The 23380-nt window shown below is 43.3% G+C and overlaps 1 protein-coding gene across 2 annotated transcripts in view; it reads left to right on the top strand.

The window, feature by feature from the left end:
- The first annotated feature begins 11815 nt into the window (after positions 1-11815).
- sarm1 (sterile alpha and TIR motif containing 1) overlaps positions 11816-23380 on the top strand; it is a 157110-nt gene continuing 145545 nt past the window's right edge. For both annotated transcript variants that reach the window (XM_041198446.1, XM_041198445.1), the window contains exon 1: positions 11816-12259. In XM_041198446.1, coding sequence (XP_041054380.1) covers positions 11871-12259 — 389 coding nt within the window. In that variant the 5' untranslated portion in view covers positions 11816-11870. The remainder of the gene's footprint in view (positions 12260-23380) is intronic.

Here is a 23380-nt window from a genome sequence, read left to right as displayed (position 1 = left end):
CATACATTGTTTGTCCTGCCCAAGTGCATTACCTCACACTTATCTGGATTAAATTCCACTTGCCACTGATCAGCCCATCTGACCAGCCCATCTATATCCTCCTGTAGTCTAAGGCTGTCCTCCTCACTATTTATCACCCCACCAATTTTCATGTCATCTGCGAACTTATTGATCAACCCTCCTACGTTCAAGTCTAAATTGTTTATATACACCACAAACAGCAAGGGGCCCAACACCGATCCCTGTGGGACCCCACTGGACACAGGTATCCAGTCACAAAAACATCACTTTACCATCACCCTCTGCTTCCTGCCACTCAGCCAATTCTGATCCAATTTGCCAAATTGCCTTGGATCCCATGGGCTCTTGCCTTCGTTATCAGTCTCGCATGCGGGACCTTATCAAAAGCCTTGCTGAAGTCCAAGTAGACTATGTCAAATGCATTGCCTTCATCTACACACCTTGTCACCTCTTCGAAAAGTTCAATCAAATTGGTCAGACATGACCTCCCCTTAACAAAACCATGCTGACTGTCCTTGATTAATCCCTGCCTCTCCAAGTGTAGATTAATTCTGTCTCTCAGAATTGCTTCCAATAGTTTCCCCACCACTGAGGTTAGACTGACTGGCCTGTAGTTCCCTAGTTTATCCCTTCCTCCCTTCTGGAATAATGGTACCACGTTGGCTGTCCTCCAGTCCTCTGGCATCTCTCTGTGGCCAGAGAGGTACTGAAAATTATTGCCAGCACCCCTGTTGCCTCACTCAACAGCCTGGGATACATTTCATTCGGGCCTGGAGATTTATCTATTTTTAAGCCTGCCAGGCCTCTTAGAACCTCCTTCCTTTCTATTCTAATTTCTTTAATTATATCTCAGTCCTTCTGCCTGATTTCCATACCCACATCGTCCCTCTCACTTGTGAACACCGACACAAAGTATTCATTTAGAACCCTACCTACGTCTTCCGGCTCCACACACAAACTACCACTATGGTCCTTAATGGGCCCTACTCTTTCCCTAGTTACCCTCTTGCTCTTAATGTACTTGTAAAATAATTTTGGATTTTCCTTTATTTTACCTGCCAATGTTTTTCATGCCCCTTTTTGCTCTCCTAATTTCCTTTTTAAGCTCCCTCCTATACATTCTATTCCACTCTAGGGTTTGCGCTGTTTTGAGCCCTCAGAATCTGCAATAAGCCCCCCTTTTTCTCTTTGTCCAATCCTGTTTATCCCTTGACATCCACGGTTCCCTGGATTTGTTGGTCTCACCCTTTGTCTTTGCTGGAATATGTTGGCCCTATACCCTCCCTATTTCCTTCTTGAATGAGTCCCACTGCTCTGACGCAGATTTACCTAAAAGTAGCTACTCCCAGTCCACTCTGGCCAAATCATATCAGATCTTATTAAAATCGGCCTTCCCCCAATTTAGAACTCTGATTTCTGGCCCATCCTTGTCCTTTTCCAAAACAACCTTGAATCTAATGGAGTTATGATCACTATCTGCGAAATGCTCCACCACTGATACCTCTACCACTAGCCCCGCTTCATTCCCAAAAATTAAGTGCAGGACCTTCTACATACTGGCTTAAAAAGTTCTCCTGGATGCATTTTAAGAATTCCGCTCCCTTTAAACCTATCACACTATGAATAACCTAGTTAATGTTGGGGATGTTGAAATCCCCCACTATTATTTTTACACTTCTCTGAAATTTGCCGACATATCTGCTCTTCTATTTTTCTCTGACTGTTTGGGGGTCTATTGTACACTATAGTGATTGGTTGATTATCCTGCCTGCTGACACCACTGTGGTTTGGAGATCCCCTTTACCTGGCACCAGATTTAAACTGACCTGACGTCAGAAAAAGGGAAATCCACACCACAGAGATTGCTAGATCTTTGTGAACAACTTGTTTTGAGACAGCAGAATGCGGTGACCTCAAAATCCAACCCAATGTGCTTGACGTTGGGTAATATTTAATGTCCTTGTTCCTGGTGTTGGGTTTGATATTCCTTGTCCCATGACTGGTGGAGGTGCTGCACAGCTTGCTCCTGCTTAGGGTTGTGTTTAAAATAGTTACAGCACAAAAGGAGTCCATTTGGCCCAGCCTATCCTCTTTGCAAGAGCAACTCACCTAGTCCCACTCTTCCATCTTTTCCCTGTAGCGTTGCAATTTTTTCTCTTCCAATGATGATTCCCCTTTGAAAGCCACGATTGAACCTGCCTCCACCACACTCTCAGGCAGTGCATTCCAGATCCTAAATACTCACTGCCCAAAAAAATCTTTCCATTGCTCCTTTTTCTAATTAACTTAAATCCGTGTCCTCTGATTGTCAACCCTTCCACCGATAGGAGAAGTTTCTCCCTAACTACTCTGTCCAGATCCTTCATGATTTTGAACAGTTCTATCAAATCTCCTCTCAACCTTCTCTTCTCCAAGGAAAACAACCCCAACTTCTCCAATCCATCTACATAACATGAAGTTTCTCACCCCTGGAACCATTACGCCCTCTAATGCCTTCACATCCTTCCTAAAGTGAAGTATTCAAAAACTGGACACAAAACTCCAGTTGAGGCTGACCCAGTGTCTTGTTTTTTTGCAGATTTATCATAATCTCCTTGCTTTTGTACTCTATGCCTCTATTTATAAATCCCAGGAACCTGTATTCCTGACCACTTTCTCAATCTGTCCTGCTACCTGCAATGATTTGTGCACACATACACCCAGGTCTTTGCTCCTGCACCCCCTTCAGAATTGTACCTTTCATTTCATATTGTCTCTCCTCATTATTCCTTCCAAAATCAATCATTTCATACTGTTCTGCATTAAATCTCATCTTCCATGTGTCCACCTATTGAACCAATCTGTCTATACCCTCTTGAAATCTATCACTGTCCTCCTCACAGTTCACAACACTTCCAAGTTTTGTGACATCTGCAAAGTTTAATATTTGGCCCTGCATACCCCAGTCAAGTTCATCAATACAGACGAACACACAAGAACACAAGGAATAGGAGCAGGACTAGACCATTCAGCCAGTTGAACCTGCTCTGCTATTCAATTCAGCTGTGGCTGATCTTGGGCTTAACTCCATTTTCTGGCCCACTCCCCATTGCCCTTAATTCTCTGAGAGACCAAAAATGTGCCTATCCCAGCCTTAAATGTATTCAATGATGGAGAATCCACAACTCTCTGGGATAGAGAATTGCAAAGATTCACAACTCTCTGAGTGAAGAAATTTCTCCTCATCTCAGTCCTAAATGATTGGCCTCTTATCCTGAGACTGTGCCCCCGTGTTTTAGATACCCTGACCAGTGGAAACAATCTCTCAGCGTCCACCCTATCAAACCCCTTCAGAATTTTGTATGTTTCAATGAGATTGCCTCTCATTCTTCTAAACCCCAAAGGAACTGGATTACACAGTCTCTCATCATAGGCCAACCCCCTCATCCCAGGGAACAATTTAGTGAACCTTCGCTGTACCACCTCCAATGCAAGTATATCCTTTCTTAAATGTAGGGATCAAAATTGCTGTGGTCTCACCAAAACCCTGTACAACTCACACGAGACTTCTTTATTCCTGTACTCCAATCCCCTTGCAATAAAGACCAACATGCCATTTGCCTTCCTAATTTCTTGCTATACCTGTGTGTTAACTTTTTGTATTCCTTGTACGAGCACACCCAAGTCTCTTTGAACTTCCACACTTACAAGTTTCTCACCTTTTAGAAAATATTCTGCTCTTCTATTCTTTCAGCCAAGTGAATAATTTCACACTTCCCTACATCATAATTCATCTGCCGTCTTGTGATGTCCTGGGGGGATATTTGCTAGAGTGGTTGGAGAGGGTTTAAACTAAAATGGCATGGGGATGGGAACCTATGCAAGGAGTCAGAGGAAGGGGAATCAAGGACAAGAACATAAGACAGAAAGGGGAATAAGAAAAGTGATAGGCAGAGAAACCAAGGGCAAGAATCAAACTGAGCCTCAGTGAAAAATAGTGGGAATGGGACAAATAATGTTAAAAAGACAAGCCTTAAGGCTTTGTGCCTTGATGCAAGGACAATTCGCAATAAAGTGGGTGAATTAGATTCAAATAGATGTAAACAGGTATGGTGTAGTCGGGATTACGGAGACATGGCTGCAGGGTGACCAGGGATGGGAACTGAACTTTCAGGGGTATTCAGTATTTAGGATGGACAGACAAAAAGGAAAAGGTGATGGACTTGCATTGCTGGTTAAAGAGGAAATGAACGCAATAGTGAGGAAAGATATTAGCTCCAACAATGTGGAATCTGTATGGTTGGAGCTGAGAAACACTAAGGGGGAAAAAATGTTAGTGGGGGTTGTATATAAACCTCCAAACTGTAGTGATGATGTTAGGAATGGCACTAAACAGGAAATTAGAGACGCATGCAATAAAGGAACATCTGTAATTTTGGGTGACTTTAATCTGCATATAGATTGGGCAAATCAAATTAGTAACAATACCGTAGAGGAGGAATTCCTGGAGAGTATATGGGATGGCTTTCTGGACTAATACGTTGAGGAATCATCTAGAGAACAGGCCATCCTAGACTGGGTATTGTATAATGAGAATGGAATAATTGGCAATCTAGTTGTCATCCCCTTGGGGATGAGCGATCATAATATGATGGAATTCTTCATCAAGATGGAGAGTGACGTAGTTAATTCTGAGACTAGGGTCCTGAATCTTAATAAAGAAAACTACGGTGGTATGAGGTGCGAGTTGGCTATAATGGATTGGGAAATGTTACTTAAAGGGATGATGGTGGATAGACAATGGCAAACATTCAAAGACCGCATGGGTGAACTGCAACAATTGTTTATTCCTGTCTGGCGCAAAAGTAAAACAGGAAAGGTGGCCAAACCATGGCTTACAAGTGAAATTAGAGATAGTATGAGATACAAGGGAGAGGCATACAAATTGGCCAGAAAAAACAACAGACCTGAGGATTGGAAGCAGTTTAGAATTCAGTAAAGGAGGGCTAAGAGATTAAGAAGGGGAAAATAGAGTACGAGAGTAAGCTTGCAGGGAACATAAAAACTGACTGTAAAAGTTTCTATAAGTATGTGAAGAGAAAAAGATTGGTGAAGACAAATGTAGGTCCCTTACAGTCAGAAACAGGGGAATTTATAATGGGGACCAAAGAAATGACTGACCAACTAAATACATACTTTGGTTCTGTCTCCACAAAGGAGGACACAAATAAAATACCAGAAATATTGGGGAACACAGGGTTTAGTGAGAGGGAGGAATTGAAAGAAATCAGTATTAGTAGTAAATGATGCTGGGGAAATTGTTCAGATTGAAGGCCAATAAATCCCCAGGGCCTGATAATCTACATCACAGAGTACTTAAGGAAGTGGCCCTAGAAATAGTGGATGCATTGATGGTCACCTTCCGAGATTCTGCAGACTCTGGAACAGTTCCTACAAATTGGAGGGTAGCTAATGTAACCCTACTATTTAAAAAGGGAGGTAGAGGGAAAACAGAATTATAGACCAGTCAGCCTGATGTCGGTAGTGGGGAAAATTCTAGAGCCCATTATAAAAGATTTATTGGCTGAGCACTTGGAAAACAGTGGCAGAATCAGACAGAGTCAGCATGGATTTACGAAAGGGAAATCATGCTTGACAAATCTACTGGAATTTTTCAAGGATGTAACTCGTAGAGTTGATGAGGAGGAGCCAGTGGATGTGGTTTATTTGGACTTTCAGAAACCTTTTGACAAAGTCCCACATGAGAGAGTCGCGTGTAAAATTAAAGCACATAGGATTGAGGGTAGTGTATTGAAATGGGTAGAAAACTGGATGGCAGACAGGAAACAAAGAGTAGGAAGAAACGGGTCTTTTTCCAAATGGCAGGCAGTGACTAGTGGGGTACCGCAGGGATCGGTGCTGGGACCCCAGCTATTCACAATATATATTAATGATTTAAATGAGGGAACTAAATGTAATATCTCCAAATGTGCAGATGATACAAAGCTGGGTGGGAGGATGAGCTGTGAGGAGGATGCAGGGATGATTGAGTGTGATTTGGACAAGCTGAGTTGTGGGCAAATGCATGGCAGATGCAGTATCATGTGGATAAATGTGAGGTTATCCACTTGGTAGCAAAAACAGGAAGGCAGATTATTATCTGAATGGCTATAAATTGAGAGAGAGGAATGTGCAATGAGACCTGGGTGTCCTCGTACACCAGTTGTTGAAGGTAAGCAAACAGGTGCAGCAGGCAGTAAATAAGGCAAATGGTATGTTGGCCTTCATAGCGAGAGGATTCGAGTACAGGAACAGGGATGTCTTGCTGCAATTATACAGAGCCTTGGTGGGACCACATCTGGAATATTGTGTGCAGTTTTGGTCTCCTTATCTGAGGAAGGATGTTGTTGCTATAGAGGGAGTGCAGACTGATTCCTGGGATGGTAGGACTGAAATATGAGGAGAGATTGCGTCGGTTAGGATTATATTCGCTGGAGTCCAGAAGAATGAGGGGGGATCTCATAGAAACTTATAAAATTCTGACAGGACTAGACAGGGTAGATGCAGGAAGGATGTTCCCAATGGTGGGGGAGTCCAGCATTAGGGGTCACAGTCTGAGGATACGGGGTAGACCATCTAGGACTGAGGTGAGGAGAAATTTCTTCACCCAGAGAGTGGTGAGCCTGGAATTTGTTACCACAGAAAGTAGTTGAGGCCAAAACATTGTATGTTTTCAACAAGGAGTTAGATACAGCTCTTGGGGCGAAAGGGATCAAAGGATATGGGGAGAAAGCGGGAGCAGGCTATTGAGTTGGATGATCAGCCATGATCATATTGAATGGTGGAGCAGGCTCGAAGGGCCGAATGGCCTACTTCTGCTCCTATTTTCTATGTTTCTATCTTGTTGCCCATTCACCTAACCTGTCTATATCTCTTTGCAGCCTCTGTGTCCTCCCCACAGCTTACCTTTCCACCTAGCTTTGCATCATCAGCAAAATTAGATACTTTACACTCTGTCTCTTTATCTAAGTCATTAATATGGATTGTAAATAGCTGAGGCCCAGCACTGATCCTTACGACACTCCACTATTTGCTGCCTGCCTACTTGAAAAAGTCCCATTTATGCCCATTCTCTACTTTCTATCTGCTAACTAATTCGCTATCCATGCTAAAATAGTACCCCAAACACATGAGCCCTTAGCTTGCCTATTAACCTTTTGTGTGGCATCTTATTGAAAGCCTTTTGGAAAGCCACATAAACTACATCTACTGGTTCCCTTTTATGTACCTTAGTTACATCCTCAAAAAATAAATTTGTCATACAGGATTTCCCTTTATTACACCATGTTGACTTGTTCTAATCATACTGTGCTTTTCTAAGTGCATTGTTAAGACTTCCTTCATGATAGGTTCCAGCATTTTAACAACTGATATTAGGCTAACTGGCCTGAGGTTCCCTGTTTTCCCTCTCGCTCCTTTCTTGAAAAATGGTGTAGCATTTGCCAACTTCGAATCTATGGGACCGTTCCCGAATCGAAGGAGTTTTAGAAAATCATAGCTAGTGCGTCCACTATCTCTACAACTTTCTCTTTTAGACCTCGAGGGTGTAGGCCATCAGGTCCTGGGGACTTTTTGGATTCTAGTCCCCTAAGTTTCTCCAATGCTTTTTCTCTGCTGATACTAATTTCCTCGCTCTTTTTAGCCCCTAGGTTACCATCTATTTCTGGTATGAAACTTGTGTCTTCTACTGTGAAGACGGGCACAAAGTATTTGTTCAATGCCTCTGTCATTTCCTCATTACCCATGACAATTTCTTCTGTCTCTGATTCATATGGACCAACGTTAACTTTAACTACTCTCTTCCTTTTTATAAACTTACAAAAGCTCCTACAATCTGTTTTTATATTACTGGCTACTTTATTCTCATATTCTATGTTTTCCTTTTTATCAACTTTTTGGTAGTCCTTTGCTGGTTTCTAAAACACTCCAATCCTCAGACTTGTTACTGTTTTTTGCAACATTGTAAGCCCCTTCTTTTAATCTAACACTATCCTTAACTTCCTGAGTGAGCCATGGATGGATCTTTCTTGCTGAGTTTTTGTTTTTCAATGGAACGTATTTTTGTTGGACATTTTGAATTGTTTCTTTAAATATTTCCCACTGTTCATTTACAGTCACACCTTTTAGCCTATTTACCCAATTAACCTATGTGATTGTCTCTGTTTAAGTTTAATATTCTTGTTTGTGATTGGAGTATGTCACTTTCAAATTTATCCTGGAATTCAATGGTATTATGATCACTATTTCCCAGTGGATCTTTTACTATGACATTACTAATTAACCCTGCTTCATTGCACAATACCAGATCTGAGACAGCTTCTTCCCTAGTTGGTTCCAAGATGTTTTGGTCCAAGAAACTGTCACAAAAACATTCCACAAACTCACCTTCTAGACCATTCTTGCCAATTTTATTGTCCTAGTGTATATGAAAATTAAAGTCCCCCACAATTATTACATTGCCTTTGTTACAAGCTCCAATAATTTCTTGTTTAATGCTCTGTCCAACAGTATAACTACTGTTAGGGGGCCTATAAACCACACCCACCAGTGTTTTCTGACTCTTGCTATTCCTAATTTCCACCCATATTGATTCTACTTCATGATCATCTGAGGGCAGGTCCTTTCTCACTAATGTCCTTATGATGTCATCCTTTACTATCAGGGCTACCCCTCCTCCTTTGCCGTTCTGTCTGTCTTTCTGAAATGTTTTCTACCCTGGAATATTTATTTCCCACCATTAATCACCTTGTAACCAAGTTTCTGTAATGACGATTAGATATAAATCATTTACCTCTATTTGCGTCACTAGTTCATCTATCTTATCGTGGATACTTTGTGCAGTCAGCCAAAGGACCTTTAGTTTCATTTGTTTACTTCTATTCCCTGCAATGACCTTCTTCACTGATGTACAATTTTTCTTAAACTCTCTGTCCCTTCCTGTCCTGCTTGTCTTTATCCACATCACTATTCTGCTCTGATGCTGCGACCTTTCTCTTTGGATTTTGTAAATCTCCCTTCACCAAAACCCTCGCTATTCCCCCCACCCCCACCCATTAGATTAAAGCCTAGTCCACAGCCCTGGTTATACAATTGGCCAGGACACTGGTCCCAGTCCGGCTCAAGTGGAGCCAATCCTAATGGAGTAGTGTACTCTTCTCTGAGTACTGATGAAGAGAAGCAGTAATCCTAATACCAAACCCCGGGGAACCACACTTTATACCTCCTTCCAGTTCATAAGACAACTGTTTACAACTACTCTCTTTCCCATCTCTGAAGACAATATTTTATCAGTGCTGCCATTGTACCTTTTATTCCATCGGCTTTGACTTTGCTGACAAACTTATTATGCGGCACTTTATCAAATTCCTTTTGGAAGTCCATGTACATGACATCAAACACATTACCCTCATCAATCCTTGCTGTTACTTAATCAGAAAACTTAATTAAGTCAAGTCAATAAACTGATAGAAGGGGTCATCAACAGTGCTATCAAGCAGCACTTACTCACTGAAATCCAAAGGGGAGGTGAGAGTGACTTCTCTTGTCATCAAGGCAGCTTTGAACTGAGGGTGGCGTCAAGGAGCCCGAGCAAAACTGGAGTCAAAGAGAATCGGGGAGTGGCGGGGGAAGGGTGGGGGTGGGGATGGCGCGCGGGGGTGGGGGGGGGGATGGGTCTCTTCGCTGGTTAGAGTCATACCTAGCACAAAGAAAGATAATTGTGGTGCTGGAGGTCAATCATTTCAACCTCAGGACATCACTGCAGGAGTTTCTCAGGGTAGTGTCCTCAGCCCAACCACCTTCAGCTGCGTCATCAATGACCTTCCTTCCATCATAAGGTTAGAAGTGGGGATGTTCGCTGATGATTGCATAATGTTCGGCACCATTCGTGAGTCCTCAGATGCAGTAAGACCTAGGCAACATTCAGGCTTGGGCTGATAAGTAGCAAGTAATATTCATGCCACACAAGTGCCAGGCAATGGTCATCTCCAACAAGAGAGAATCTAACCATCGCCCCTTGACATTCATTGGCTTTACTATCACTGAATCCCCCACTATCAACATCCTGGGGGTTAACATTGACCAGAAACTGAACTGGATTAGCCATATAAATACTATGGCTACAAAAGCAGGTCAGAGGCTAGGAATCCTGTGACGAGTAACTCACTCCCTGACTGCCTAAAGCCTGTCCACCATCTACAAGGCACAGGTCAGGAGTGTGATGGAATACTCACCACTTGCCTGGGTGAGAGCAGCTCCTACAACACTCAAGGAGCTTGACACCATCCAGGTCAAAGCAGCCTGCTTGATTGGTGCCCCATCCACAAGCATTCATTCCCTCCACCACCAACACACAGTAGCAGCAGTGCGTACCAAGGACAAGATGAACTACAGAAACTCACCAAGGCTCCTTCGACAGCATCTTCCAAACCCACAACCTTTACCACCTAGAAGGACAAAGGTAGCTGACACATGGAAAAACCTGCAAGTTCCCCTCCAATCCACACACCACCCTGGCTTGGAAATACATCGCTGTTCCTTCACTGTCACTGGGCTAAAATCCTGGAATTCCCTCCCTAACAGCATTGTGGGTGTACCTACACCACATGGACTGCACCTTCTCAAGGGGCAAATATAGATGGGCAATAAATGCTGGCCTAGCCAGCGACGCCCACATCCCATGAATGAATAAGAAAAAGTTTGTTAAACATGATTTCCTGCTTACAAATTCTTGCCGGCTTTCCTTGATTGATTCACATTTGTCCAAGTAACTGTTAATTTTGTACCGGATGATCATTTCTAAAAGCTTTCCCACCACCGAGGTTAAACTAACTGGCCTGTAGTTTCTGAGTTTATCCTTTTTTGAACAAGGGTGTAACACTTGCAATTCTCCATTCCACTGACACCATCGCTGTACCTAAGGGGGATTGCACGATGTTCATTTCCCAGATTTTGAAATGTGTTTCATGTCCCTGCTCCTTGTCCCAGGGCTGCTGGATGTGGTTTCTTGGTTTTGGGATATGTTGGAATCTCTCTGGATTTGCAATTTTTAGATATGTTGGGATCTCCCAAGTTTAAGGATGTTGGGATATGTTGGGATCTCCCTGGATGTGGGATTTTGGGATGTGTTGGGATCTTTCTGTATTTGAGGTTTTGGGATGTGTTGGGATCTCCCTGGATGTGGGATTTTGGGATGTATTGGGGTCTGTCTGGATGTTGGGCTGGTGTAGGTCGTTCAAAGGTGTCACTAAGCAAGTGGGGACATACCATCAGCCCGACAACTTGTGAATGCGGAACTGAGCCACAGACTAAGCAGCATCCCCCGCAATGCCTATGGCCAGAGGAACCCTGCACTGTTGCAGATCTTGCCGAATTCAACAACAAAGGCACAAAAATGTGTTCTGTTCTGGCTGGGCCATGTATAGACTGTCTGTGGACACAATAAGATGTCTGGATGTGGGATTTTGGGATGTGTTGGGATCGCCCTGGGTGGGATTTTGGGATATATTGGGCTCTGGCTGGATGTGGGATTTTGGGATGTGTTGAGATCTCTCTGGATGTGGGATTTTGGGATGTATTGGGCTCTGTCTGGATGTGGGATTTTGGGGTGTGTTGGGATCGCCCTGGGTGGGCTTTTGGGATGTATTGGGCTCTGTCTGGGTGTGGTTTTTGTGATGTCGTCCCTGCCCCTGTGGAGGTGGTGCTGAGGTTGCTGCTGGCCCAGGGATGATGTCATGTTATTGCGGGACCAGGCGGAGCCTCTGCCGGGCTCGGTATTCAGCTGCCTGCCTGCCGCCCGGAGCCTGTGAGCAATGCGGAGCCCGGACAAACTGAGCGAGCGGGAGCGGAAGCCGGAGCCGGAGCCGGAGCGGGAGCTGGAGCCGGAGCCGGAGCCGGAGCCGGAGCCCCGCACGGAGGAGGCGTGCGAGCGGCTGATCCCGGCGCTGAGAGCCGCCGCCGGGGGGCTGAGAGCCGCCGGGAGCCCCGAGGAGAAGCGGGACTGGTTGGATGAGATTTACCGGCTGGTGGAGGAAGCCTGGCTGCTCCCCGGTCTCGGCAGGGAGGTCGCCTCGTCTTTGTGCGACCAGATCCGGCTGGAGGGGGTCCTGGATCAGCTGCTGGAGCTGCTCCGGTGCCAGAACCTGTCCATCCAACACCGGGCAGCCAAACTGCTGGAGCAAACCCTCATCGCAGAGAACAGGTAAGAACAGAGCAATAATTAAATCGTCAGGGCACAGGAGGAGGCCGTTCGGCCCCTCGAGCCCATGCTACCTCTCAGTGTAACCCAGTGAAGATTCAGTGGTATGTGATATGGAATGAACCCCCCCATTGGACCTGGAAAATATTGACATTCAGAGGGATCTGGGTGCCCTTGTGACCATGCAGCCAGCAATTAGGAAGGCAAATGGTATGGCGAGGGGGCTTCGAGCCATAGAATGGTCACTGCACAGAAAGAGGCCATTTGGCCCATTGTGTCTGTGCCGGCCCTCTGTGAGAGCAACTCAGCTAGTCCCACACCCCAGCCTGTTCCCTGTAGCCCTGCAAAACTATTTTGCCTTCAGATAATTATCCAATTCCCTTTTGAAAGCCACAATGGAATCTGCTCCATCACCCTCTCAGGCCCGGCGTTCCAGATCCTAACCACTCGCTGCACAAAAAAGCCCTTCCTCAATTTTGCTTTTGGTTTTTTTGGCAATCACCTTATATTGATGTCCTCCTGTTCTTGATGCTTCTGCTAGTGGGAACAGTTTCTCCCTATCTCCTCTGTCCTCATGATTTTGAACACCTCTATCAAATCGCCCCTTTGTCTTCTCTTGTGAGTGCTGGCGACAGAGCAGCTGTCTCCCTCGCTATGATTTTTGATACCAGGAATGCGTGGGTTGTCTTATGAGGAAAGGTTGGACAGGTTAGGCTTGTATCCACTGGAGTTTAGAAGAGTAAGAGGTGCCTTGATTGAAACCTTTAATATCCTGAGGGGACTTGACAGGGTGGATGTGGAGAGGGTGTTTCCCCTTGTGGGAGAATCTAGAACTAGGGGTCACTGCTTAAAAATAAGGGGTCGCACTTTTAAGACAGAGATCAGAAGTATTTTTCTCTCGGAGGGTTGTGAGTCTTTGGAACTCTCTTAAAAGGCGGTGGAAGCAGAGTCTTTGAATATTTTTAAGGCAGAGTTAGATAGATTCTTGATAAGCAAGGGGGTGAAAGGTTATTGCGGGAAGGTGGGAATGTGGGGTTGAGGTTACAATTAGATCAGTCATGATCTTATTGAGTGGGCGGAGCAGGCTCGAGGGGCCGAGTGGCCTACCCCTGCTCCTAATTCATATGTTTGTATGTTCGTAAGATAAACTTATGAGGAGAATCAGTATTGGCTTTTGTTCTAAAATCAATTTGTGGCCATGAGTTAGTGTCTCACTTGGAGCCAAACCCAGCCTGGATTCCTGGACTTCTGTTCCACCTGACCTATTCTGGAACACTCTCCAATAGACCCTGCGAGGATATTGATAAGTTCTTCTAACTTTGTTTCTGTGTGAGTCCAAATACCCCACATGTCAACACAAATACAGAATGTAAGGAAGTCTGATAGAATTCCAAAGATGAGTCATATTGGACTCAAAACCTTAACTCTGTTTCTCTCTCCACAGATGCTGCTGGACCTGCTGACTTTTTCCAGCATTTTCTATTTTTATATTGCTAGATTTCTGTTGGGCAAAGGGTCTTAAGGGTCACAGAACCAAGGTGGGTAAATGGAGTTAAGTCACAATCAGCCAAGATCTAACTGAATAACAGAAGAGTCTTGAGGGGCTGAATGGCCTTCTCCTGTCCCTATGCCAGGGAGACAGAATGAAGAATTGGAAAAGGAGTTGGACTCTGGGTGGTCTCTAAGATAAAAGCAAAAAACTGCGGATGCTGGAAATCGAAAACAAAAATAAAAATACCTGGAAAAACTCAGCAGGTCTGGTAGCATCTGCGGAGAGAAACACAGTTAACGTTTTGAGTTCGTATGACTCTTCAACAGAACTAAGTAAAAATAGAAAAGAGGTGAAATATAAGCTGGTTTGGGGGGTGGGGTGGGGGTGGTGGGACAGGTGGAGCTGGATAGAGGGCCTGTGATAGGTGGAGATAGCCAAAAGATGTCATAGACAAAAGGACAAAGAGGTGTTGATATTATCTAAGGAATGTGCTAATTAAGGGTAGAAAGCAGGTCAAGCAAGTTACAGATAGCCCTGCTTGGCCTAAATAGCCAAGTGGTTATGGTACTGGGTTTGTAACCCCAAGATCAAGAGTTCAAATCTCACAATGACAAAACTATGAAACACTGTAACTTCATCTGAAACAGATGGAAACGGGTTTGTACTCGAAAGAGTTACAGATTGCCCTAGTGGGGGTGGGGTGAAAGGAAGGGATTGAAATAGGCTACCTTTGATCCCTTCCACCCCAACTAGGGCTATCTGTAACTCTTTTGAGTACAAACCTGTTTCCATCTGTTTCAGATGAAGTTACATTGTTTCATAGTTTGCCATTGTGAGATCTGAACTCTTGATCTTGGGGTTACAAACCCAGTACCATAACCACTTGGCTATTTAGGCCAAACCCTAGGGCTCTCTGTAACTTGCTTGTCCTGCTTTCTACCCTTAATTAGCACATTCCTTACATAATATCACCACCTTCAACACCTCTTTGTCCTTTTGTCTGTGACATCTTTTGGCTATCTCCTCCTATCACGGGCCCTCTATCCAGCTCTACCTGTCCCCCTCCCCCCACCCTTAAACCAGCTTATATTTCACCTCTCTTCTATTTTTACTTAGTTCTGTTGAAGAGTCATACGGACTCGAAACGTTAACTGTGTTCCTTTCCACAGATGCTGCCAGACCTGCTGAGTTTTTCCAGGTATTTTTATTTTTGTTCTGGGTGGTCTCTACATCCATCATTGGTGCATTATAGGGGCAGTTGCTATGGTTTCCATCAGAGAGAAGGAGATATAATTACTGGAAAATAAAACAAGGGAAATTTATTTGGGCAAATATCTAAGTTGACTACCCCCGGAGTGAAGTAAAGAGCAGCAATGTGGTGTGTATTAACTCTTACTCACCCAGGCAGTTAACATTGTGATTGCTCATTAATCCCAGGCAATTGGGGGGAGAGGATCATAGAACTGACACAAGATCACCTCTCCCAGTTCCCCCCTCACCTCCCTGTGTCTCACCCTCACCTTCCCCAGTCTCCCCCCTTACCACCCTCAGTCTCCCCCTCATCTCCCCAGTCTCCCCATCTCACCTCCCCCAGTCTCCCCCTCAACCTCCCCAAGTCATAGAAACATAGAAAATAGGAGTAGAGGTACGTCTATCAGCCCTTTGAGCCTGCTCCACCATTCAATATGATCATGGCTGATCCTCTATCTCAACGCCATACCCGCGCTCTCTCCCCATACCCCTTGATGCTTTTTGAGTCCAGAAATATATTTCCTTCTTAAATATATTCAGTGACTTGGCCTCCACAGCCTCCTGTGGTAGAGAATTCCACAGATTCACCACCCTCTGAATGAAGAAGTTTCTCCTCATCTCAGTCCTAAATGGCCTACCCCACATCCTGAGACTGTGAACCCCTTGTTCTAGACCCCCTCCCAGCCAAAGAAAACATCAATCCTGCATCGTCTATCCAACCCTGTCAAGGTGTTATACATTTCAATGAGATCCCTTCTTAGCCTTCTAAGCTCCAGTGAATACAGGCCGAGTCGGCCTAATCTCTACCCAAAGGACAATTGTGCCATCCCAGCAATCAGTCCGGTGAACCTTTGCTGCACTCCCTGTATGGCAAGTATACTCTACCTTAAGTAAGGAGACCAAAACTACACACAATACTCCAGGTGTGGTCTCACCAAGGCCCTGTACAGCTGCAGTAAGACATCCTTGCTCCTGTATTCAAGTCCTCTTGCAATGAAGACCAACATACCATTTGCCTTCCTAACTGCTTGCTGCAGCTGCATGCTTGCTTTCAGTGACTGGTGTACAAGGACACTCAGGTCCCTTGGTACATCAACATTTCCCTATCTATTGCCATTTAAATAATACTCTGCCATTCTGTTTTTCCTACTGAAGTGGATAACTTCACACTTATCCACGTCATACTGCATCTGCTATGTATTTGCCCACTAACTGAACTTGTCCAAATTGTTTTGAAGCCTCTTAACACCCTCCTCATTGCTCACACTCCCACTAAGTTTCATGTTGTCAGCAAACTTGGAAATATTACATTTGGTTCCCTCATCCAAATCATTAATCTATATTGTGAATAGCTGGGGCCCAAGCACTGATCACTGCAGTACCCAACTAGTCACCACCTGCCACTCTGAAAAAGACCCATTTATTCCTACTTAGTTTTCTGTCTGCTAACCAATTCTCAATCCAAGCCAATATATTACCCCCAATCCCATGTGCTTTAATTTTGCACACTAACCTCTTATGTGGGACTTTATCAAAAGCTTTCTGAAAATCCAAATACACCACATCCACTGGTTCTCGCTTATCTATCCTGGTAGTTACATCCTCAAAAAACTCCAGTAGGTTTGTCAACCATGATTTCTCTTTCATAAACCCATGTTGACTTTGTCTAATCCTATTGATATTTTCTAAGTGTCCTGTTATCACATCCTTTATAATAGACTCTAGCATTTTACCAACTACTGAGGTTAGGCTAACCGGTCTGTAATTCACTGGTTTCTCCCTCCCTCCTTTTTTAAATAGTGGGGTTACATTTGCCAACCTCCAATCTGCTGGGACTGTTCCAGAATCTACAGAATTTTGTAAGATGACAACCAACACATCCACTATTTCCATGGCCACCTCCTTTAACACCCTGGGATGTAGTTTATCAGGCCCTTGGGGTTTATTGGCTTTCAGTTCCATTAATTTCTCCTGTACTATTGTTTTAGTAATACTAATTTCCTTCAATTCTTCCTTCTCACTAGTTCCTTGGTTCCCGAGCATTTCTGGGAAGTTATTTGTGTCTTCCTCTGTGAAGCTATTTCCTTGTACTCCATTATGAATTCTCCAGCTTTGGACTGTAAAGGGACCTACATTCATCTTCACTAATCTTTTTCTTTTTACATACTTATAGAAAGTTTTACAGTCAGCTTTTATCTTCCTTGCAAGTTTAGTCTCATACTCTATTTTTCCCCTCTTAATCAATCTCTTGTTCCTCCTTTGCTGAATTCTAAACTGCTCCCAATCCTCAGGCTTGTTGCTTTTTCTAGCAACTTATATGACTCCTCTTTGGATCTAATACTATTCTTAATTTATTTTGTTAGCCATGGTTGGGCTGCTTTCCCTGTTGTGTTTTTGTGGCAGAAAGGAATGTATAACTATTGAAATACATACATTCATTTTTTAAATATTAGCCATTGCCTATCCACCATCATGCCTTTTAATGAAGTTCCCCAATCTATCTCTTAGCCAACTCACACCTCATACTTTCGTAGTTTCCTTTGTTTAGATTAAGGACCCTAGTTTCAGATTGGACTACTTCACTTTCCAACCTAATGAAGAATTCTACCATGTTATGGTTGCTGTTCCCTAAAGGACCCCGCACAGCAAGATTATTACTTAGCCCCTTCTCAATGCACAAAACCAAATCTAGGATAACCTGTTCCCTAGTCAGTTCCTCGACATACTGGACTAAAAAAAATCTTGTACACACTCCAGGAATCCACACACCACAGTATTATTGCTGATTTGGTTTGCCCACATGTGAGAATGGATGTTTTTTAAATATTTTGGGGAATATTGTGTTATTTTGTAAAGAAGGCTGGTTGTGCGCGTGTGTGTGTGTGTGTGTGTGCATGTGTGTGTTTGTGTGTGTGTTTGTGTGTGTGTGCATGTGTGCGCATGTGTGTGTGCGTGTGTGTGCATGTGTGTATTTGTGTGTGTGTGTGTGTGTGTGCGCGTGTGTGTGCGTGTGTGATTTAATCAAGCTATGCAGAGTTGACAGGAATCAGGTTTGGAAACATGAAAAAGGATAAAGGCGTTAAGTTGAGGCACAAGTAAATAGGTTAGATCTAACATTTGCATTTTTATATGTTGAGAGGTTGTTTGAATTTCAAAGCAGAGTCAGAGGTGCCAAGAAAATGTTTGCATCTTGCAGAAGTACATTGGTAAGCAAGTAGTGGAGATATAAAGTAGAGAGTTTTTGGGGAAATGTTTTGTAAGGCTAACCTAATTGTGTACTGTGATCTTGTTTGCTTAAGTTTACTTTTTTTGTTAATAAAAATTTTGCTTTTAATTTTTAAAAATCTAAAAGTGTTACTGGACCTCTTACTGCTGAGATTGGTACATCTTCTTCTTGCTTTCAGAATACAAGAAAAAGGTTGTGGCCCCATAAGCCATATTTCCCTCTGGGATTTGGTTTGCACAGCAATTAACACTGGCTGTGGTCATAACAAATTTGGGGGCTCTTTGTGGGATTATTAAAATTCCTTGATTGGGTTGGAGTTCATGAATCCAAGGGATAAGTGTACAAGAAGAACGCTGAACTTAGGAGTTTTGTGCTGAGAGGTTTTAAAGTGGCTGGGCTGCAACATTTATTTGGCAATTGCTACAGCTTTTCTGGTAGTGGAAAATGTAACTGTGGTGTATTTGAAATCTCAGAGTAAAACTCAGTTGAAAGAATTAGCAGAGAACGTGCAGTTAGAAATAAAAGCAGAGTTCCATAAGGCTGACGTGGTTAAAGTACTTACCCAACATTTAAAGTTGGAGGAAGGGATACTTGAAACTAGCCTGTCACAGCCGGAGGTAGTAAGACTTCAGTTGCAAATGAAGAAGTTTCAACTTGAACAAGAAATGGAACTGAAAAGAATTGAATTGGGAGAAAGAGAAATGGAAAAAAAAACTTAGAAAGTTAGAAAGAAAGGGGAAAGAAATAGAGATGTCAAGACTGGAAAAAGAAAAGGACAAATTAAAAGAACTAGAAATAAAAAAAGCTTCAATGGGAAAGAGAGGAGCAGGAAAAGAAAAGACTACAGGGGATAGAAATGTTTGAACTTGAACTTCAGAGAGAAGTTTGCAATTGAGGAAAGAGAGAGGGAAAGAGATAGAGAGCTTCAGAGAGAGAAAGAAGCCAGACAGTATAAATTGCCTAAAGTGAAACTTAGTATAAAGGGAGAAAGGAGAGATAATGATTCAGATGGTGAGTTTGATTCCTCTGAGGAATTTGATTTAACTAAAAATCTGTGGCTCGTGCATAAATTTACAGAGGATGGAGTTGAAAGATATTTGACCTCATTTGAAAAGATAGCTATGAAATTGAATTGGCCTAGATATGCTTGGACATGATGTTACAGCGTTCATTTTCAGGTACAGCAATGAATGCACATGCCAACTTGTCAGAGGAGCAGTCTGCAGATTATGAGATAGTAAAGAAGGCAATATTAAATGCTTATCAGCTTGTCCCTGAAGCTTATCAGTTGAAGTTTAGAACTGTAAGGAAAACACTTAATCAGACTTATGTAGAGTTGACAAGAGAAAAAGAAATATCTGGGATCAATGATTCAGGGTGTTAAAATTAGATAAGGCTTTTAAGAATGTAAGAGAGGTTATGATTACAAAATAATTTAGAAATCGCATTCCAGTAAGCATCAAGACATATTTAGATGAAAGACAAAGTAAAAAACAGTTGAGTGTAGGAAAAGGGTCATACGGAAATCAGCAGGGAAGTTGGAGATTTAGAAAACCTGTTGATGGTAAAAATGTTAGTAATAAGGATCAAGCTGAAGGATGCCAGTCTATTAAAAATGGAAAGTAGAGTTGAAGGGAGGAAACTGATATGTTACCATTGTAATAAGGCTGGACACATGAGACCAAGTTGTTGGAGGTTAAATGTGAAACTGATTGCAGTAATTGGAACTCAGAAAAGTTCTGGAAATAAGAGTACTGTGGGCCCTGAGATCCAGGGACAAGGAAAACCAGTGGGTTGTGTACAGGTGGAGCAGGAAGAATCAGTGATGGCTAGAGAAGTGTGAATGTGTTCACAATTTACCCAAGGGAGTTCTGAAGAGCAGGTTGCAAAGATGTTTAAAGACTTTATATGTGAAGGGAAAATATACCCATGTGTATAGGGAGCAGCAGGAAAGGATGTCAAAATTTGAAGGGATACTGGGGCTAGTCAGTCCTTAATGTTATGGGATAGAGCTATTTTTTTGTTCAGAATGGCTATTGCAGGACAAAATGTTGATTAAAGGAATTCATGGCAAAGTCAAACCTATTTCTTTGTGTGAGGTAAATTTAAAAAGTGATTTGAAGACAGGAGAGGTGATTGTTGGGGTAGCGGTGAAATTGACCATTGCAGGGGTTCAGTGTATTCTAGGGAATTATATAGCTGGATCACAGATATGAACAGTGCCTACTGTAGTAGAGCAGCCTGTTGAGACACAAGCAACAGAGGTTTTACAGAATGATCATCCTAGATTGTTTCCAGATTGTGTGGTAATAGGTTTACAAACGCACAAGTTTAAACAGGAAGAGGAGGAATCTAAAAGACACTGGGAGGATGCTGAAATTCAGTTGTTTGGATTACTCTTTGAAAAGATTACTCAGGAGGAGAGAAGTAAAGAGAATGAGATTGAAGTGTTTAGTTCAGTGAAGTTATTGGTGTTACAGCAGAAGAATTCAGATTTGAAGAAATTATATCAGACAGCTTATTCTGAAACAGAAGCAGAATACATCCGAGAGTTTCATTACATTAAGAACAATGTGTTAATGAGGAAATGGAGACCGCCTCGTGTCCCAACAGATGAAAAGTGGGTAATAGTGCACCAAGTGGTAATACCATCAGGGTACCGGAGTAACATTTTGAGAGTGGCTCATGCAATTCCAATGGCTGGGCATTTGGGAATTAGGAAACTCAAGCTAAGATACAAAAACATTTCAATTGGTCTGGACTACATAAAGATGTAGTCAAATTCTGTCAAACATTTCACACATGTCAGGTGATAGGAAAGCCTCGGGCAGTGATTAAGCCTGCACCTATAATACCAAAGCCAGCATTTGAGGAACCCTTTAACAGGGTCCTAGTTGGTTCTGTAGGACCCCTCCCTAAGATAAAAGTGGAAATCAGTACTTACTGACAATCATGGGTGTGTCCACAAGATTGCCAGAAGCAATTCCTTTAAGGAAAATTACAGCCAAGGCGATTGCAAAGGAGTTACCCAAATTCTTTACAAGGTATGGATTACCAAAAGAAATACAGTCAGTTCAGGGATCGAATTTTATGTCACAACCGTTTAAAGAAGTAATGAACAGCCTAGAAATAAAACAATGATAAAAACAAAAAAACTGCGGATGCTGGAAATCCAAAACAAAAACAGAATTACCTGGAAAAACTCAGCAGGTCTGGCAGCATCGGCGGAGAAGAAAAGAGTTGACGTTTCGAGTTCTGTCGAAGGGTCATGAGGACTCGAAACGTCAACTCTTTTCTTCTCCGCCGATGCTGCCAGACCTGCTGAGTTTTTCCAGGTAATTCTGTTTTTGTTTTAGAAATAAAACAATTTAGGTTGTCAGCCTATCACCCTGAATCATAAGGTGCTGTAGAAAAGTGGCATCTGGCTTTAAAGACTATGATTAGAGCATAGAGTCAAGACTATCCACACGATTGGGATCGAGGGATTCCATTCTTGTTTTTGCTATTAGGGATGCCCCTGATGAGTTGACAGTGTTCAATCCTTTTGAGTTAATTTATGGTCATGAAGTGAGGGGACCACTTAAACTGATTCAGGAGAAATTAGTGAATCAGAGTTCTGAAACAAACCTCTTGGATTATGTGACGGAATTCAGACAGAGATCGAGTAAGGTGTGTGAATTAGTGAGAAAACATTTAAAGATATCTCAACAGGTGATGAAGGTAAAGGCAGACAATAGGGCAAAGGCTCATAGTTTTGTGGCTGGGGAAAAAGTGTTAGTATTGTTGCCAGTGTCAGGTGAACCATTGAAGGCAAGGTTTGGTGAACCTTACCAGATTGAAAAGAGACTGAGTGAGGTAAACTATGCAGTGAGTACCTCAGCTAGAAGGAAGAAGCAGCGAGTTAGCTATATAAATTACTCAAAAAATACTTTGACAGAGAGAATAGACAGGAGGGAGTACTGGTTTGGAAGTATGGGAACAGAAGTAGAAATTAAGGATTCTGAAATTGATCTTCCTCTCATTAAATTGGACAATGAGGGAGTGCTTAAGAATTTAGATGTGATATTGGATTGCCATCCAGAATCGTGTGTCGCTGATAGCGGTTGCATGCTGTACTCTCCACAATCTGTTGCTGGAAAGGGCAACGCTATGAACGAAGAAGATGTAGATGCAATTGCTCCAGATGCACATGATGAGTCCAGCAGTGAGTCTGAGGATGAGCGTGCACAGGAGAATGTTGAGGGGACAGGTGCTGACCCAGTCATACTCCAGGGAGGCAGGGACACTCTGGAGGCTTTAATCCAATTAACCTTTAGCTAGCGCACCACAGATGGACCACCAGGACAAGCCTGGGATGTAGGCGCAATACTCGATAACTAACTGCAAAATCTGCCTGGATAGGAACATTAACTAGGGGCCTTGTCAATAAAGCTCAATGTCAAGCAACTCATTCACAACATCACAGGTTCCCATCCAGCTAAAGAAGTAAGAAGTCACCCTGAACCATGCACACATAGTAAAATTTAATGATTTAACAAAATGAAGTACAAAAAAAAATAATTACAAAGGTGTTACGCATCACACCAAGCGGTCATGAACTAATAACGGAGCAACATAAGACCACCAGTGAGAAACCTGTGGTGTGCCTGATTTGCCTTAACTTTACGCTTTCGGGTGCTATGTCTAGGTGCTCCCCCTCGCTGGGAGTGGCATCCGAGACAGCCTTCCCACTCTCCTCTCCTGTTGGCCTCGATGACCTTGGCGGGCATCCTCTGGCCTGTGGAGCCTTCGGTGGCCCTGCCTGGGAGGGAGCGGCCAGTACCACGGCTGGCATCTCCCCAGTCACCACAGTGTCATCAGATGCCACAGTCACTGGCAGAGGGGTGGAGGAGCTGCTGCCATCATCCAGAGCGCCCTGAGAGTAGCCCGCAGAGACGACAGGCAGCTCCTGCACTGACGTGAGATCGCTTCAGACCTCCCTGCTCACCGTGGATGGATGGGCACCGAGCTGCGAAAGTTGATGCTCAGACCATCTCCCACACTGGCACTGACCAGCTGAGATCAATGCCGCTGTGAGGGCTTGCAGGTCCGAGCACAACCCCAGAAGGCCCTGATTGTTCTCCTGGAGGAGCCTCTCCACGAGCGGGCAAAAATG

The sequence above is a fragment of the Carcharodon carcharias genome, chromosome 10, assembly GCF_017639515.1.
Source record: "Carcharodon carcharias isolate sCarCar2 chromosome 10, sCarCar2.pri, whole genome shotgun sequence".
In the NCBI taxonomy this organism is placed as follows: Eukaryota; Metazoa; Chordata; class Chondrichthyes; order Lamniformes; family Lamnidae; genus Carcharodon; species Carcharodon carcharias.
Note: the sequence above shows the minus strand (reverse complement) of the source record. Positions and strands in the feature narration are given on the sequence as shown.